The sequence below is a fragment of the Lepidochelys olivacea genome (genome assembly GCF_965140295.1).
Source record: "Lepidochelys olivacea isolate rLepOli2 genome assembly, chromosome: 2".
In the NCBI taxonomy this organism is placed as follows: domain Eukaryota; kingdom Metazoa; phylum Chordata; order Testudines; family Cheloniidae; genus Lepidochelys; species Lepidochelys olivacea.
The window spans coordinates 43630914-43650249 of NC_140412.1; the positions used below are offsets into that span (position 1 = coordinate 43630914).

Consider the following 19336-nt stretch of genomic DNA (forward strand, 5'->3'; position numbering starts at 1 on the left):
CTAGCCCTCAGGCTTGGGCGGGAGGGAGGGAGGGAGTGGGGAAGCTTTAGAACAGGGGTGGCCAACCTAAACCTGAGACGGAGCCAGCATTTACCAATGTACTTTGCCAAAGAGCCACAGTAATATATCTGCAGCCCCCATCAGTTCCCACCCACTGGCAGCCTTGCAGCTCAGCCCTTCCCCCACTTCCCAGTCAGCTGTTTCATGGTCTGTGGGAAGCTCTGGAGGGGTGCTATGAGCAAGGGCATAGCAAGCTCAGGGGAGGGGGCAGGAAGGGATGGAGTGGGGGCAGGGCCTGTGGCAGGGGCAGGGCCTGTGGCAGAGCCAGGGGCTGAGCAGTTCCTGGCACATTGGAAAGTTAGCGCCTGTAGCTCCAGTCCAGGAGTTGGTGCCTATACAATAGGATTACCATATCTGACCATTCAAAAAAGAGGACACTCCACCTTGGGATGCTGTCAGGCCTGCCCACAGTCCACCCCTGCTCCTCCCACTCTCTGCCCCCACTCACCCCAGGTCCCGCCCCCTTCCAACTCAGCCCTGCCACCGCACCCCCTCCTCATCCCCTGGCCCGCCACTGGGTTGCTGCATCCCTCCTCGGTCCCCCACCCACTGCTCGCCTCCTCCCGCCTGCCACTCACCTCCTCACTCCCCTGCCAGAAACCCCCAAGCCTGCCCCAAGAACCCCCGCTGGCTCGCCACTTGCCTCCTCCTCCCCCCCGGCCCACTGGCTCTCTCACCACTTGTCTCTTCAAGGTAGGGAGTCTCGGCGGTGCTTCTGGGGCAGCTCCCGGGAAGCATCTGGCAGGTCCCTCTGGCTCCTAGGGTAGGGTAGGGTCGGGTCGGGGGCAGGGCTTGCAGGCACCGGCAGCTGGCAGAGAGCTCTCCGCCCCCAACCAGACCCTACCCTAGGAGCCAGAGGGACCTGCCGGATGCTTCCCGGGAGCCGCCCCAGGTAAGTACTGCCAGGACTCCCCACCTGGCCCCCGGCAGATCCCTCTGGCTTGTCAGGTCGGGTGGTGGGGGGTGGAGGGCTCTCTGGGTGCTGCCGGTGCCTGCAAGCCCCGCTCCGCAGCTCTAGCAGCTCCCATCTAGGGTTACCATACCTCCCTGTTTTCCCGGATGTTTTTAGATATTTTAAAATTTCTCCCAGACGGCGATTTAAGAACTAAAAAACTGGACATGTCAGGGAAAATATGGATGTATGGTAACTCTACTATGCAAGGAGCTGCATATTAACTTCTGAAGAGCCGCATGTGGCTCCAGAGCCACAGGTTGGCCACCCCTGCTTTAGAACAAATGCAGGGCCATAGCTCAACAACCAGAAACAGCAAATATAGAGGACACCTGCATTAGTATAGCAAATGGCTTGGTTGTGGGACAATTTCAGGATGATTGAAGGCCATTGAACACATTGCCACAGCCCTGCTGTCTTTCCCTCGAGCTGGGGCACTGACTAATGAATGACTTTGGAAATGTTTCAGAGTAGCAGCCGTGTTAGTCTGTATTCGCAAAAAGAAAAAGAGTACTTGTGGCACCATAGAGACTAACAAATTTATTTGAGCATAAGCTTTCGTGAGCTACAGCTCACTTCATCGGATGCATGGAAATGTCATTGCAGCTGTAAGCAAGCAGCTCTCCACCTGTTTCATCTTACTGGCAGGCCTGCTTTTGTGAAAGCTTGGCAGAAAGGTAGCAGTAGGATGCAGGGGGTGATTATAGCAAAGCATATAGACAATAAGTCAAACGTATTTATTATTTGTAGTATATTAGCACTATGCACCCACTAAAAGCAGGGTGCCATTTTTGGCTAGGTACTGGTTCAACATCCTAAAGCACTGTAAGCTCTTTGCAGAGGAGGCCATTTAAATAAACCAAGACAAAGAGTGGGAGAGGAAATGGAGGTGAAACAACTGGCTCAAAGTCACAGAGCTGGGTAGTGACAGAGCAGAGAACAGAACTCTGGTCTCCTAAAGCCCATCTAGTGCCTTATGCACCAGGCCATGGTAAGAATGTTTGTTTGTGCTTCACCCTTTTTGTTTCCTATAATGAGAAGCCCAAAATTTCTGCTTGTGAAATTGTGTATCTGAGCATTTTACTTTCTGTATCAAAAGATGAATGCATGAATCGGATCTTGATGCTAAGGTAAAACCTCTCACTCATCGGTCAGACCTCAAGAATATGGATGCAAAGAAGGAAGATTTTCATGGGCAGTAGTGATGTTTATAAAATAAAATACACTTTTCCATTCCATAACCTCAGGCTTTGTTTGTACTAGACAAGTGGAGCAGTTTAAATTGATTTAAAAAATTGATCTACACAAATCCATGCAAACCCCTAATGTAAGGGCATTAAAACTGTTTTGACCTTTGCTTATATTAATTTAGCAGTACATTACTCTTATTTCCTCTTCTAAAATATTTACCCTTTGTAACACTTTTAAACACATTAAATAATTATTCAACCTTTCACAGGAGTGAAATGTTAGCTCCCAGGACCTGGCAATATTCCAGTGCAGGTATTTTCAGTGGTAGGTAGGGTTGCCAACTTCTAATTGCAGAAAACTAAACACCCTTGCCCTGCCCCTTCTCTGAGGCCCCCCACCCCCTCCCTCCATCACTTGCTTTCCCCCACCCTCTCACTTGCTCATTTGCACCAGGCAGACGCTTGCGGTGTGGGAGGGGGTGAGGGCTCTGGGGTGCAGGAGGGGTCTCTGGGCTGGGGGCCACAGGGTTCAGAGTGCAGGAAAGGGTTCAGGGCTAGGGCAGGGGGTTGGGTGTGGGAGGGGGTGCAGGAGGAGGTTCAGAGCTAGGGCAGAGGGTTGGGGCACAGGAGGGGGCTTGGGGCGCAGGCTCTGGGCGACGCTGACATTAGGCGGCTCCTGGGAAGCAGTAGTATGTCCTTATGACTCCTAGGCAGATGGGGGGCCAGAGGGCTCTACACACCTCCCCTGCCTGCAGATGATGCCCCCGCAGCTCCCCTTGGCTGCAGTTCCTGGCCCATGGCTGCAGGTGGGGGCAGCGCCCTGAGACCCCCAGCCACTTCTCTGCCTATGCGCCAGAGGGGCATGCTAGCCATTTCTCAGGAGCTGCACGGAGGCAGGCATGGAGGCTGCCTGGCCCACTGGCACTACAGCCAACAGGACTTTTAGTGGCACAGTCAAAAACCAGCCTCCTGGCAACCCTAGGAGGTGAGCAATTCCTATCTTATCGAATTCCCATGACATTTATATAGAAATACATAAAACCCCTATATTAAAGAATGTTAGGGTTGCAAAGTCAAGCACTCAAAAATTAGGAAATGCCAGAACTAAGGTTTCCCATGCAACTTTAATTAGGGCCGTTGTGCATATATATTACTCTATAGTCTAATGACATGGTCGCATACTATTTTTTCCCTCAGGATACCTTATTCAATGTCCAGGATGAATGGTGCTTGTTGAATGAATTTGGGTTATGCAGCGAAGGAGTGTTGCCTATAGGAACCCTACTTCATTCGTTGCAGAAGATGGAAGTGTGTAGTGAATGAGGGAGAGGTTGCAGGAAGAGAAAAGATGGTCTCCTAGTTAAGACATTTGAATGTTGCTCTTAGGCAGGGATAGAATCCCACTCTCCTGCCACAGAGTTCCTCTGTGCTGCTGGGCAAGTTGCTTAAACCAAAATTTTTAAACAGATGGCCATAAACTGTATTCATTTTCTGGATGCTCAATGAGAGGCCCTGGGACTGGATTTGCAAGTGTTGAGTACTAACACCTGCAACTGAAGTCAATTGAAGCTGTGCTTCTAACATACAAAGTGCTATATAATACTACTGAGAAACCAGGCCCAGATGTCTCACATTTAGCAAAATAGGGATCCTGTAGGGGGGAAAAATGTAATGAGACCAGTGATGAGCTGCCAAAATCTTAACAACCGGTTCCCTCCTCACCCCAAGAGGGGGTCGTGGCCCACCCCCGCCCCCTGGGACTCCTGCCCCAACCAACCCCCTGCATTCCTTGATGCCCCCCCCTCCCCTGTCCCCTGACTGCCCCCAGAACTGGGCAGGAGGGTCTCGTGGGCCACCATAGTGGGTGCCTACCCTGCCCCTAAGAGCCAGAGGGACCTGCCGGGGGGCAAGGTGGGGAGTTTCGGCGTTGCTTACCTGGGGCAGCTCCCAGGAAGCATCCAGCAGGTCCCTCTGGCTCCTAGGGGTGGGGTAGCGTAGCTGGGGGGGGAACAGGTGGAGGGGCCGCTCCCCCCACTGATCACATCAAAAGTGGCACCTTAAGCACTGACTCCGTGGATGCTCCAGGGCTGGAGTACCCATGGTGAAAAGCAGCTCCCCACCCCATCACTAGCTCACCTCCACTCCGCCTCCTCCCCTGAATGCACCACCCTGCTCTGCTTCTCCGCCCCGGCTTCCCACGAATCAGCTTTTTCACACAGGAAGCCTGGAAGGGCTGAGAAGCCAACAGCGGCTTCGCACTCAGGGCCAAGGAGGCGGAGGTGAGCTGGGGCAGGGAGCGGTTCTCCTACGCCCCGCCCTGGGTTACCTGCTGCGGTGAGGGCGGCCCTCCTCGCACCTCCCCCCGCCCCAGCTCACCTCCGCTCCGCCTCCTTGGGCCTGAGTGCAAAGCTGCTGCTTGCTTCTCAGCCCTCCCAGGCTTCCCGCATGAACAGTTGATTCGCGGGAAGCGGGGGGGGGGGGCAGAGAAGCAGAGCGGGGCGGCACATTCTCGGGAGGAGGTGGAGGTCAGCTGGGGCCAGGCACGGGGTGGGACAGGGAGCTGCCAGTGGGTGCTCTGCACCCACCAAATTTTCCCCATAAGTGCTCCAGCCCTGGAGCACCCACGGAGTCGGCGCCAAAGGCGCCACTTTTGGCCAGTTGTTAAATTTAGAAGCTGGGACAACTGGTTCTAAAAGGGCTTCTAAATTTAACAACCGGCTCCAGTGAACCGGTGCGAACTGGCTCCAGCTCACCATTGAATGAGACCTCTTATTAATCACACAAGGAATCAGTGTTAAGGTTTCTAGATAGCCTGAGCTGTAATTTCGTGACCTTGCACCTTTAATCTCTTGTAAATTAGATTTTGTATACAATTTCTTATGTTTAAAAAAAAATTCCACTATTTTCAGCTATTTGCTAGACAGCTGAATATTATCTGCTAGCAGTAGAAACGTGCTGTACTCTGCTATATGTGAACTAATGAGACACAAGGCCCTTCTTCCCTCCATACCCACCTTCGTCTAGCATATGGAAGGAAGCAGCACAGTGCAGTGCTTTCACCATAAGACCCTTCTCTTCCAGTGGACCCTACTGTTCCATTGCACCTTCACTGATCCTAGGAAAAAAAAATATACTGCTAGCTACCTATAAACTTTCCTAAGCTATGCATGTATGTGTAGAACCAGTAAAAACACTGCCAGACTTTAGTTGCATTACAGATAACGCAGACTACTCTCCAACACGCTGGGGTCAGTAGTACACTGAACACCTGAAATTCATCTCTTCCTTGTTGAAGACGTAATGCACCAATATGACAAGCTTGACAATCTTTACTGAACTTCAAGTACAAAAGAGCGATAGGAGTGATAGAAATTTATATTCAATATCTACAGTATAATGTAACTAAATGTATTCAGTACAAGACTCAAGAAGCAGATAACCTTACTGACATTTTGAGGTTCAGTAGCTTTTATTTATAGCACAACATACATGTGTGTTCCAGGAGTATAAAATAGCTATTACAATTACTAGTTTCTTACAAAAAGGTAATACATTTATCTTTTAGTAAGTAGGGAAGAACTTTCATTATACCAAACATGACAATACAGTGTATGGTTGCCATGATCAGTGACTTTGCATGAACAAATCAATATCTGTCCTTCACAAAGGAAAGAGTCATGGTTTGAGTTGCTATCCTGTTTTCTCTACTGCGTAGTACCTAGCTGATAAATATCAACATTTTAAATATGGTTTATATGAATTTAATTGTGCTAATTAAGTACATTTTTTATTCAGTTGACAGATTTTTTTCAGTGAAGTGTGTCTCAGAATATTTGTATTAGAACAATTACTGTATTTCTCAATACCTCCCTTATTTTAAACAGAGTATTCTCGCTGTAGCTCCACTTCTCATAGATCAGGCATGAACGTCAGGCACAGCGATGGAAGGTCTAATTTTAAAGCAGTATTTTATGGCTACACATCACATTTACATAGAATTGGCTAGACTAAAAATCAGGCTTTATGTATAGTGTTGTGGTATTAATGAAATCATTAAAAAGGAGTATAAAATAATTTAATACATTAGCTGATCCTCACATATCAACCCTATGAAGTGGGTATGGTCCCCAGTTTAGAGAGAGAAATCGCTTAATGTGACTTGCCCCCTGCCGCAGGAACTAGTGTCAAAGCCAGGATTAAAACTCAGGAGTTCCTGACACCAATCCCGTGTTCAAATCACCACTTCTCTCCAGAGGCTTATGGTAGCAGCTCACTTTAGCTATCACATGCAATTAGAGAGTGTGTGTGGAAGGGGAAGTTGGAAAATAAACAACTGACCTAGTACATTGTTTCTAACTTTGTTGATCATGCACTTAGGGAAGACGTGTTACTATGTAACATGTATAACTCTATTCTGCAAGCCAGTGAAGTGTATACATACTATACAGCAAGATGTTCTGATCTTCTTTCTGCTATCCCCAAGTGTTTACTTTGTTTGATCCCATCCCCAAAGGCCTTAAATTAAAGGTCTGGACAATGTTTATAAGAGTGTGTGTGCTGGGGGAGAGAAAGGAAATAAGAGAAGCGGACAATTATGAACAAAAGAAAAACAAAAACAATTTTTAAAAAATGTTTTATATTTAACATCTATAATTATAGTTGTGATTTTACAGTCTAAAATGTTTGCAATTTTATAAAAATCTTCCCACCAGTGTTCAGAATCACACTAAGACCAAGAAGAAAATAACTGAAGTATTTGCATACAGGATGTTTGTAATAATTCACTTTGGCCTACACAAAATAAAGTATTGCATAAAGCTATTCCTGTGCTATGAAAGTCCTACATTTTAAAGTATTCAAGAAAATTCACACATTAAAAAACCTTTAAATTTCTAACTTTAAATATCTATACAGTACATACAAAAAGATTCTGTATTCAGTCACTTAAGGGAAAGGTGAGTGATTCATAAGAAATGCCTGACTCAATAAATAAGTTATTTATTTAACCAGTTAGAAACAGTTTAGCATCTTATACAAAACACTAAGTAGTTCATATTACAGCAATGTGTTGGGTTCTCACCTCTCCATTTAAAAGTGTTCATTTGAAAGTGCATAGAGTTCTTTAAGCTTGTCAAACTTTGATCCCCACTCATGGAGGTCATCATAGTTTAGATCTTCATCAACACTGGAGGAGTCTAAGGAACTAAGGCTCCCTGCCAGAGAATACTGCCCCTCTAAGCAGTAAAAGTGAATAGTGTCTGCTGGAAGACTACATAGATCATTGTCTGCATCGTATATTATTTGAGACACATATTCCTTGAAGTCTGAAATACTGGTGACTGCAGAATTTGAGTCCCTTTGATGTGAGTGTTTCGTAAATGGGTCTCTCTCTGGACAAGGATGTGTCTTGAAGGGTGGAGCAGTGGTTTCTGAGGAGAACTGGGGGATGCTTTGCAGGGGTTTCTTTAATTCATCTATATCATAAGCAGTCTGAAACACATTAATTAATGCAAACATTAAAGAGACGTACAACACAAAGCAAATGCCCTAAACAGCAAGCAATGGGCTTTTTTAAACTCACAAATGAAGCAGAGTATGGGAAGTTTTCACAGACTGAAGAAAAGAGAGGATCTGAAAAGGGATGACACCTTCAGATTAGACAAAATGTCCCTCAGCCCACGGCTTCCTGCAGCTCCCATTGGCCTGGAGCAGCGAACCGCGGCCACTGGGAGCCACGAGCGGCCAAATCTGTGGACGCGGCAGGTAAACAAACCAGCATGGCCCGCCAGGGGCTTTCCCTGCACAAGCAGTGGAACAAGTTTGGGAACCACTGATGTACAATAAGTGAGTCCACGTAGGGAGTTAGTGTGGAATAGCTATTCCAGGCTTTAAATTATTCCCATAGTAATTTCTCACTATCTTCCCTGCTAATTCCCCATGCAGACAAGCCCTAAGGTAATTTCAGGACCTCACAAGAAGCCTACAGAGGCTGCTTGGGAAACTTGTATGCCCCACTGATCTATACACCTGAATGAACTGATCTATTTGAGCCAAAGAAATATTTTTCCTCTTTTAAAACATGAAGTAACCTGGATAGGGTCCAGCAAAAGGAGAAGAAAAAAGCAAGCTGAGCACACTTGTTATAATTCTTCTCAGACACTATCATAGAGAAGTCATAGCAAACAGATTTTGAAAAGTCCCAAAGTAAGAGTGAAGTAATTACTCCCATGATACTTTTGCCTACATAAATTCCTTGCTGTTGCTGTTATTGGGTAGTGTTCATCTGTGTGAGAGAAACAATTTCCTTATGTTCCCTTCTTTTTCACAAGTTGTTACATTAAGTGCAAGGTGCTTTAATACACAACAACCTTCCTCCAGGAGATTTAGATCTAAGATAAGACATGTCATTAGAGAAAATATAGGGGTGGGGGGGGTCAGGGAAGAAGAGGGTTATGTGAGCAAGATCATCTGGGTGCTTTAGTTAGTAGCGCATACCTCTTGAAAAGTTCCACACAATTTTTTGAAATTTCGTTTTCTTATTTTCTGAATATACTGTTTCTTTGACAGGAAAGTGAGAGAGCCATTTGGGTCTGGATTGCTGTGTGTTTAAAATATTGTCAAGATGCTGTACCATACCTGGTCATGTTCTCCCCCTCCTTCCTCATTATAATTGAAGACATTTTCTCTAACATCCTCCCAGCTTTCATGCTCTTCAGGAATGTGATAAACTCCTCCTTTCCGAAACCCTGATCTTCCCCACTGACTCCACACTGTGTAAGAGACTAACAGAGCTGGAACAAACAGATGCATATATGTTTATTATGTGGCCTCTACCCTCCTTTGAAATGTAATCACATTTGAAAACAACCTAAGAAAAATTAGTATTTAATATCCACATTCCCAGGTAAGAAATGCATTGTTTAAACCCCAGTATCCAATTAAACATAAGTACTCTCTCCAGGAAGGTAATGAATCATCTATATGTTACATCATAAACTTCATTAAAAGGGTATTTTACTTACCTACAGGAATCCATTAGGACATTTAAATAGAAGGCATTTTGGCCATTCTCTGGCCTTTCACCAATCCTGAGTAAATAAGATACCCAAAGTAAGTAAAACACTGTTTTAATGAAGATAACAAATGTAATATAATCATTTGAGTCATTACTTTTCTGAGATATGTACACTGTTTTAATTGTTAATATGGGGAGCTGACAATTTTATTAGGAGAGAGAAGCTAAGCAATCAGATTATAATAAAATTTAGTTTTTGTAGCACTTTTCATAGTCCTAAACACCATGGTTATCGCTGAATCCTCTTTAAAAGAAATGCCATTAGAGCATCAGTTTATGCCTGAACTCGAACCAGAAACAAGGAGAAGGGACATGTTATCTGAAGGAAGTACTTGTAGGGGTGCAGCACTGGATAAGAGCCCAGATCCTAGAACTTTAACCTTTGGCCATGGATACAATCAGGAAAAATAAAAAATGCAACTCTCTCCTTGTCCCTTTCAAAATGAGTGACGCGGAAGTGACAATAGTGCGTGGAAGTGTGGTGGCCACACAAAGCCACCAGCAAATTTAGGATTTTAACCACTGGGTGCCAGGGAATGAAGCAGAGAGTGATGAGATACAACATGAAAGACTAGGGTTGGGTTGGGGGAAAGAGACAGAAACGGCAAACAAGGAGGACCAAAAGTGAGGTGGCCCTAAACAGAACTTCATACATGAAATCTGAGCTCATTTCAAATAAGTCAATCAGGATCTACTCAGACATTTCTGACCCAGCTGCAGTTGTAGGAGGCATAATTCAAATGTTATTTTCAAGACTTATTCTCCAGTAACACATCAGCTGCTTTGTGCTGACAGGGTTTTTGGGTAACAGTTTGAGCCTGCAATAGGATGCCTCTCCCAGGATGTGTCTACACTGCAATAAAAAACACCCACACCTGGCCCATGTCAGCTGACTTGGGCTTGCAGGGCTCAGGCTGCGGGGCTATAGACCTTCAGGCTTGGGCTGAAGCCTGGGCTCTGCGACCCTTTGAGGAGGTAGGGTCCCAGAGCCCAGGCTCCAGCCCGAGCCTGAAAATCTACACTGCAGTTTTATAGTCCTGCATCTGGAGCCCTGTGAGCCCAAGTCAGCTGACATGGGCCAGCTGCAGGTGTGTTATTACAGTGTAGACATACCCCACGATCCTGGCTGGGGCAGACCACAGCTTCCCCCTTTTCCTGTTTAAAAGAGAGCCTCCCACTATTTTCCTAACTCCTCCTGCAAAAAGCACACAAGGAGCCAAACATTTTTGTGCTTATTCACACCGGTCCAGATATTGAACAACCCCCACTGACTTCAATGTATTGACAGCAATGTAAATGAGCATACACTTTGACAACAGTCTGGACTAGAGCTAGTCAGTTTTTCCAATGACTTCTCTTTTGGGGTCAGAAAATGCCAATTTGTCAAAACGGTAGCAGTTTTGAATCAGATCAGGAAGAAACCTGGGTTTCCCACATCCCCAATCAGTGTCCTAACCAGAGGGCTATTAGCTATTCTGGGTTTGGTGGGGGTCTCCTTCCTCCCCTGTCCCCCAAATGTCAAAAGGCCTCAGTTTTGCCTCAATGTGGAACAGGAAAATATTTTCAATTTCAACATTTTTCATAGGACAGGAAAACCATTTCCCGCCAAGCCCTGGCTAATATTGGATAGGTTGACCATATAGCCATGTATGTATAATATAATCAAAGATCAACTAATCTGTACTGAAAGTATATATAAAATATATACAACTTTTATATTGATTGCTTCTCTTTCTGACCCATCCCTTGTATGTTGCTTGACTGCTTACATTGTAAGCTCTTTAGGGAAGGGTCTGTGCCTTCCTATGAATGTGAACAGTGCCTACCACATGGTAGATGCTGCTGGAATACCAATAATGTGACCACAACAACATGAGAATTTGGGGCAGTTGAGGCTTGGAGGTGAAAATAGGTGCACATGCAGTCTTGGGCCTTCCAGCTTTGTGCACCTGGGGAAGCTTTAGAGGGGGGTGGAAGTGAATGGAGGGGGAATGTAGTTTTACTTGAACCAGTCCTGAAGCCAGTGAACTGCAATTATGTGATAATGACTTTCAGCTGTTACTATCCTAAGCTGAATTTGAACTGGTGACTCATAGCCAGAAGTAAAAGGCTCTCTCTCATAAGTGGCAGTGTCCTTGTTTCAATGGTGTAACACACAGTGTGAGAATAAATTAAAAGTATTTGCTTTCCTACCTAGAAAGACAAGGAGGCACATGCTGATTGCCAAGATGGAGCCAGAGCTGAGTCCAACTGGTTTTCCTGCTTTCACCTGGCTGATTTCACACCACTTTCCTTTATAGCCATCAGGACACTGGCAGACAAATTTGTCTTGGGAATGTGCTACACAGGTACCCCCATTCCTACAGTTCCAGAGTCCACAGGGTGTAGAGGTGCAGCGTTTAAGCCCTGTGAGATTATCCGTCACTTCTACTTTGCCAGTTGGGCACCTGAATGATGAAACCAACAGATTATTTTGGGTGATGGTGCTGACAGGAAGAGCATGCTTCTTTGCAAACGCTGTGCAATGAAAATTGTTCAGTAATTCCAGTTTGATACTTACACATTTCTAAAACCAATAATAAAAGCTTTTAAAGAAAATAAAAGCCAAGAAGCACTCACGCCATATCACTACTATGAAATAGCTGTGAACTGAAAGGACGTTCTAGGTATTGCCATGTAAACAGAAACTCCAGGTGTCCCCCTACTTTGCTTCATAACTCCTGTCTGTAGCATTGCCACAATGCCCAGAGAACAAGAAAATACACAAAAGATACCCCAGATTCCTCAAAGAGCTGTACTTCTTCCCCAAAGGAGGGAAACAGTCTGCTTCAAAACATGACCAACCCTAGCTGGAGAAGCAGGAAAGGTTCTTTCCCTCCACACACATTTGGAACCAGAGGGAGAATCTGGTAGCCCCCATTGACATCCAGAGAAAGAGGATGAGCAAGTTTGTTGCAGTGCTGCACACAGGCTTTGACTGGTTATTTGAACATTTTGGGAGGATGATCCTCATCCCCATCCTGGGACTGGTCCCTTTGGGGACTTAATCTACCAGCAGCATGGAACAGGCTTGGTGCCCCTGTATTCCTCATCTTCCAACATGAAATTGGAAAGATAATGGAGGGGTAAAAACTCCTGTAAGAACACAAATCCTCCTCCTGGAAAACTGGGGAGTCAGAAAGCATGCCAGACTCCTTGCCATGCGGTTCCCAGGTAAGTATATGGGAGAGAACCCTGGAGCTTTCCCTTTAGAAGTGGATTGGATAGCGGCAATCTGCAGGGACTTAAGTAGAAAGAGAGAGGGTCGCAGATGATCATGTCCCACTCCCACAGGAAAAACAAAAGCTAAGTGTACCTGCATTCATGCCTTCTCCACAAGTCTACACAATGGAAAGGACTGTGACAGGGCTGATTGCGGCAAGCATTGGAATGACAGCCAATGGTGACACCTTGCTGCTTCAGAATGAAGCTGAACTCTGTGCTTTTGCCATCCCCAAGAAGAGGCTGACCGTTCAGCCGGACATCACACATGCAACCTACATGAGCAGAAAAGCACAAAGACAGAAACATACAGTATTCCTCACAAATCCTCTCAAAGCACACTGCATTGTAAAGTTCTTTAAACATCTTTGAGGACTTGTTTCATTATCAAAACGATCACTGTTTGCATGCAAAATAGTCTGATCGCAGGATAAGAGTTAAGTAACGCAAACACTATTTTACTAGTGGTCAAGATGCCTTCTGACATGCGTGCCTGGGTTCTTGCTGGCTGGCCCTGCACAGCATTATAGCACTCCTTCAGCAGAGCTCAACAGAGTTGAAGCTGTGAAATAGGTGGTTTGACTGGGGCTCCCCCCCCACACCCTGCTGCAGGCTGAATAGGGAGTATGAGAGGAACCCAGATGCAAGTGACTGCTTTCTATTTTGCACAAAACTTGACAGACAGAGCTGCATCTCCATCCAGCCCAGCCATGGGGGCAGGGTAGTGAAGTTCTGTGCAGAACCTCCCACCTCACACCCTGCAGTAAATAATCTAATATGGATCCTCCCCTCCCCTCAGGCATGGGGGGGAAAAGGTTGGGACAATCTCAGTGTTGTTCTCCTCCCTCCAGGCCCAGAGAGCTGGGATTCGAACGCCACTAATTCTTGCTTTACTCTGCCAATGTCTACCATGCAAAATATCAAAAATCCGATTTACATCAGTACTAGGGCATGATTTGGTGAACGGAGGGCAAGGCATTAGCTCTGAACTTCCAGCCACAAGCCAGATCCTGCATTCCAGGGACACTCCAGCCTTCGATGGATATGTCTATGCGGGGCCTGGAGTCTCATTATTCCTGAACATGTCATTTCCATGGTTCATGTGTCACCTACCTTGGAAATCACTCTCTGAGTGGTTAGGAAAGCGGTTTCCTAGCACAATGCTTGCCAAGTCCATTTCGAACCATCTGTTTGCACCCACAAAGGAGGTCACTTCATGATCCCCTCCGCCATTATTAACACGCAAGGTAAACTCATTGTAATAGCGCTCCAGAGTCAGCAGAACCCACTGGCCGTTGTCTATGCGTAATGTGCTCAGTTTCAGATGCTGCTCTTTGTCCCCCAAATTGAAATTAACACCAAAATGTCCATCAACCACCTACGGGAACACAGGGGAAGAGACCTTTAATAACGTTCACACTTATACCAGGAATACATGTCCAAACATCGGAATATAAGCCACAAATTCTAGTCAGTGGGAAGTGTTCCCTGCATGGCCAAGCAGCACTGCGCTAGCTACATTTATTTCTAAGGAAAGACAGAACTTCCATGCATGAGAATCGTTACTCAAAGCATCAAGCCCTGCCTTTCTTCTTTTGAGGAACAGGCACCTTTAAATATTCAGAAGAAGCTTCTTTTTGATCAGAGTGCAGTGGCACAAGTGAACACCACTGACAGAACAGCATTTGGATTGTTTACCTCCAATCTGATGTATTCACTCCCGTCTGCTGATGCCATGCTGACAAGAGTGCTGAAGGAAACACGGGTGCGTACCATGAGCTGGACCTGGGTAATGTGGGCACTAAGAAATCTTTTCAGTTCATAATGAATCCAACTGTCCCTTCCAAATGCCCACTCCAGGAGAACTAAACATAACACATGGAAAATATAAATGTAACATCTTAATATTTGGCACTCACACAGACCTTACCTTTTGTACACACACAGAGCTCTGAAGAGATAAACTAACCCTCAAGATAAGGATTTTAGTTCAAAAGAAACTCTGGCCAAGGTGCTTCGGGTGTTGTGGAACACAAAGCTACACAGCTACACAGACTCTAAGCCACTCTCTCAAAAGTTAGAGCAGATAAAAATAGCAAGTATGGGAATACAGGAACTGGAGAGGGCATTATAGCACACAAAAAGCCAAAAGTGATCTAAAAAACAATTTTGAAACTTAAAAACGTCAGTGGGGTTTTTATTTTGTTTTAAAGCAAGGAAAGAGATAAGGGTGGACATCAGGGAGATGAATTTCATGTTGCGAAACTTGTCACAGTGAAGACCCAAGCAGTGGGTGAGAGGGAAGGCAATGGTAGAATCCCTAAAATATGGGTGTATCACAGCACAGAACCTCGGCAAGGCAAGGCATAGGGAGGTGGTGTCACATACAGCCAGGATTTACATCTTAAAAAGGTTATTAATAACTAATCTGGCACCTTTTAGCCAGCCACTGTTCTCATAACAATGGAAGGTTCCCCTAAAAGGTATATTGTATCAGAATGGCTACTTTCTATTATATTCTTGGGTAGCTTTGTGATAATGGATTATTGCGGTTTGTGTTCTGCACATCTGTGAAGGAATGTCTGTGAATCAATGTGGCTGCACTTGTGAGCTGCTAGACAAACTAGGGAAATATGGTCTATGAAAATGTCAAAGTGCGACTGTGTCAAAAGCCTTATTGAAAAGATATATCACTTCTACTCCTTCCCCTCATCTACTAGGCCAGTAACCCCGCCAAAGAAGGGAATTCACTTGATGTGTCAAAATTTGTTCTTAACAAATTCATATTGGCTATTATCTATCACTTTATTATCCTCTAGATGCTTACAAATGGATTGTTTAATAATTTGTTCCAGTATCTTTCCAGGTATCGAAGTTAGACTGGTCGAAAATTCCCCAGGTCCTCTTTGTTTCCCATTTTAAAGATAGGTACTATGTTTGCTGTATGAATGGGGAATGCTGGAATAGGTGGAGTGAGGATTGGGAAATACAGAGAACCCCTAGTGGGGGATAGGGTTGGAGAACTGTGGTACGGGGATAAAGGGGGAAGATACAGCCCCTGGCATTTTGGGGCAAATGGGGAATCCTGGTCTGGGGCACACAGTGCTGATGCCATGGAGGTCTGAGGGGGAATGGAAATGGGGGTGCACACAGAGTCTCTGATATGGGAGAAGAATGGGGGAAACTGGTAGAAGAAGAGGGGGAGATTGGAGGAAGGCAGACATCTAGCAGGAAAGAGATTGGGGGGATTGAAGGGAATCCCTGAACTAGAGGGGGATGGGAGGGTGGCACACGGAGAGCTTGGGGGGTGGGGCGGGAAATGGAGAGATGCAAGGAGCCCCTGGTGTGTACAATAAGCTCATCCTACACAAGCTATGAAGAGTGCGATCCCCGTAATATACTTCACATAGACCTAGTAGAGAGAGCACAGCACAATTACTCACCCTACAGTAGCTGTGGTTCTTCAAGACATGCTGCCAACAGCAATTCCACTCAGTGTGTGCTCCCCAAGCTCATGAGATCAGATTCTTTTGAACAGCATTATTTGTTGGGGCTGCACTGGCGGCCCCAGCAATCTTGTCCCTTGCCACAGCTGAGTGCACAGGGGACAGTGGCTGAAACCCACGCTCAGTTCCTTTACAGTGAGAACCCCATAAGAAGAGAGCTCTGATTAGCACCCAGTGGGAGTGTGGGTCATGGCACCTGTGTGGACAACATCCTGAAGAACCAGTTACTGGAGAGCAGTGACCATTCTTTCTTCAAGTGATTGTTCACCTAGATTCCATTCTTGGTAACTAACTTGGACTTTCCCCAGATCACATGGGAAGTGCGGCAGCACAGGCAGATTGAACCTGCGTCTCCAAGATAGTGATTTAACTCCTGTGTCATCCTTCCTCTCGCCTATAGCCACCAAGGATGCTGAAAGGTGCAGTATTAGCTGAACTTCGTTTTAGAACAAGAATCAGAACCAAGCTTGAAAGAAATGGGGGCATGAGCCACAAAAAAACCCTGCAAATCCTCCCATCTCTCATTCCCAGTCAGATGTTGCTCACAGAATGAAACCACAAAAGAGGTAAATGAAGTCCTGCTAAGACTCTCATTGTGACACTTCCTTTGTGCAACAAGTGTACATAAGTACTTCAGTATCTGCAAGTCCAAACCTTTCACAGAGCAAGGCATTGCATTACTTAGCTACTGGCTCCAACCGACTGCTATCAAATTAAACAAATTCTGTACCATGGTATATCTACTGCCTATTCCCAAAGATTCCCATGCTTCATTTCTCTCCAAGACTAACTGTACCTTTGTCACATTTTGATCCAGCATATCCAGGGTAACAGCCACAATTAAAAGAGCCCCATTCACCAATGCACTTGCCATGAATACCACAGGAGAGGGCCCCAGCTCTGAGACACATTTCATCAGTCATAGTACAGCCTGGCTCAGTGTTTAAGGACTCTGCAGGGTGCTCCAAATCATAGACCTAGAAAGAAGGGGAGGGGGAGGGAAAAACACCACCTTAGGCAGCTGCAGTTAAAAATATTGCCCCAAAGAACTATTTCCTGACACTTTTACCTTGCTGTCAATGATGACATTCCGTATACAGCCAACAAACCCTTTGAAGTGCTTTTGTGAATTACGGTATGGCAAGGCCTTCTTAACTCCACCCAGCTGTAAGGGTTGGTGAACATTGAGGAACCTGCCAGCATTTGCAGTGGGGAGGAGCGGAAAAAAAGGAAAGAATTAGTAGCAGTCAACCTAGATTAACAGTAACTTGGTGTTTTTCCTTTTCTTTCTTGGTTCTTTTGTGGTTGTGTCATCTGTTTTGTTTTTACCTCTCATTTCCTGGAGTCTCTTCTGAAATTTCACAGGCAGACGGATCCATCTGGGAGATTTCCTTAAGGATGCCATCGTCATCTTTAACTGAAACGTTTACGCAGTGGTCAAGGATCAGCTGCACTTTCTAGAGTGGAAAATGCGTTACATTAAAGATCAAATTGTTTTTTAATTTCAGATTTTTCACCACCTACACAACAGGCCAGTGCCATTAACTACAAGTTAAAATTCAGGAAAAATGTATTAACATAATAATGAGTTTTTACCTGCAAAGCTCAGAGGTGGGTAATTATACATTAGCATTCCTATTCTATGGATCAGTGGTTCTCAAACTTTTGTACTGATGACCCCTTTCACATCGCAAGCCTCTGAGTGCAACGCCCCCCCTATAATTTAAAAACACTTTAAAATATATTTAACACCATTATAAATGCTGGAGGCAAAGCGGGGTTTGGGGTGGAAGCTGACAGCTCGCGACCCCCACATGTAATAACCTCGTGACCCCCTGAGGGGTCCTGACCCCCAGTTTGAGAACCCCTGCTATAGATGAAGAACCAGACACAGAAGTTTTGATTCTCCCCTGTGCCCAAACAGAGCTGTGGGTACAGTAAAAAGCAGAGGCTGATCAAGACTCCAGGAGTTTCAGCCAACTGGTCATTGGTCCCTCCCTCTCCTCTCTCAGGTTCCAGCACAGATGGCGGTGGAGTCACCTCCACCAGCTTCAGAACAGCAGAGATTACCATAGTATTGAAGAATTTCTTCTGTGCAATCTCCAGCCTCTTTAGCTTCACTTTACTCTGTGTAAGTGGCATAATTGAAATTGGTGGATCAGAGTCCAGCCCAGAGCAATGAAGGAATTTGCCCCAGGTCACTCCAGCAAGTCAGGAATGGAATATGACTAATGTGATTACCCCAGCCCTGTGGTATAATCACTAGACAATGCTGCCTCCCTGAAAAAAAGGATGGGAGACAAAGCTGAAAGTCTGGAATGCCTGCTGAAGCTGATGCCATGGCCATTGGGGGTGGGGTAGGGGACATTATTCTAAAAGCAGGAATCTTATCTTGAAATGATATCCAGATGAACCAAAGGCTTTAAAGGATTGTTTTTATACTTGCCTTTCCATCACTTATGATTTTTATATTATGCCAGTGGCGATCTGCAACATTAACTTTCTGAGACAACTGCAGGAAGAGTACCCCAGAGCCATGACTCAGAGTCAGGGATGGGACACTGTCAGAAAGCTCTGGAAAAGAAACAGTTATTGAAGAAGCCTTCTCCTGTCCAAAAGTCAACCACAAGTATTAAAATCCACATGAACTAAAAACTACCAATTCAGTTTCAGTTTAAGGAGTTTTTTAGTCTGGGAATGAGATGCAGATTGGTGCTGTCCCAGATATCATGAGTCTTTCTAAACTGCATTTTTTCACTAGCATTAAAACCACTTAGCCTGCAGGGCAAGGAATAACAGTACATAGAATGAACCTGAAGTGCTGGTAAGTTGTTTTGAATGCTCTTCGTTTGCCAAGAAAATTTTTTAATGCTTTTTTCTCTTTTTTAAGAGACAAAGAAAGTACAAGACAGTAAATAAAAACCTAAGTTGTACATGCATGCATGCACTCATGCAGAAAGTGAACCTGTTAAAGATTTTAACCTAAAGCAATGAAGTCTTCCACTTCTCCAGGATGAACATGTGCTAGTGGTCCATTGTACAACAGAAGGCCATCAGCCACGTCAGTAATGAATTCCAATGAGATACGGCTCTCAAAGCAAGGCTTGATGGGAGGGAACCAGGCATAACCATGCCCTCTGAAGGTACGTTTTGTTTGCTGGCACTCAGGCCCATCAAAAGTTGCAGGGCATTTACAGCTATAAGAGTAAAGAAAAACTTTAATTTGTTTTTTCTCCATGCTGAAAACTCAGAATATAACCCTTAAGGAAATGATCCTTAATATACAGCACAA

At 45.2% G+C, this 19336-nt stretch overlaps 1 protein-coding gene across 1 annotated transcript in view; it reads right to left on the bottom strand.

Annotated features, from left to right (window-relative positions):
* Window positions 1-5647: 5647 nt before the first annotated feature.
* LOC311515473 (neural-cadherin-like) overlaps window positions 5648-19336 on the bottom strand; it is a 90568-nt gene continuing 76879 nt past the window's right edge. The window contains exons 23-33 of the mRNA XM_084618558.1: window positions 19027-19241; window positions 18491-18618; window positions 17374-17501; window positions 17114-17237; window positions 16841-17021; window positions 14237-14403; window positions 13652-13916; window positions 12633-12813; window positions 11471-11724; window positions 8839-8993; window positions 5648-7692 (exon numbers count right to left, since the gene is read on the bottom strand). Coding sequence (XP_084474684.1) covers window positions 7291-7692; window positions 8839-8993; window positions 11471-11724; window positions 12633-12813; window positions 13652-13916; window positions 14237-14403; window positions 16841-17021; window positions 17114-17237; window positions 17374-17501; window positions 18491-18618; window positions 19027-19241 — 2200 coding nt within the window. The 3' untranslated portion in view covers window positions 5648-7290. The remainder of the gene's footprint in view (window positions 7693-8838; window positions 8994-11470; window positions 11725-12632; window positions 12814-13651; window positions 13917-14236; window positions 14404-16840; window positions 17022-17113; window positions 17238-17373; window positions 17502-18490; window positions 18619-19026; window positions 19242-19336) is intronic.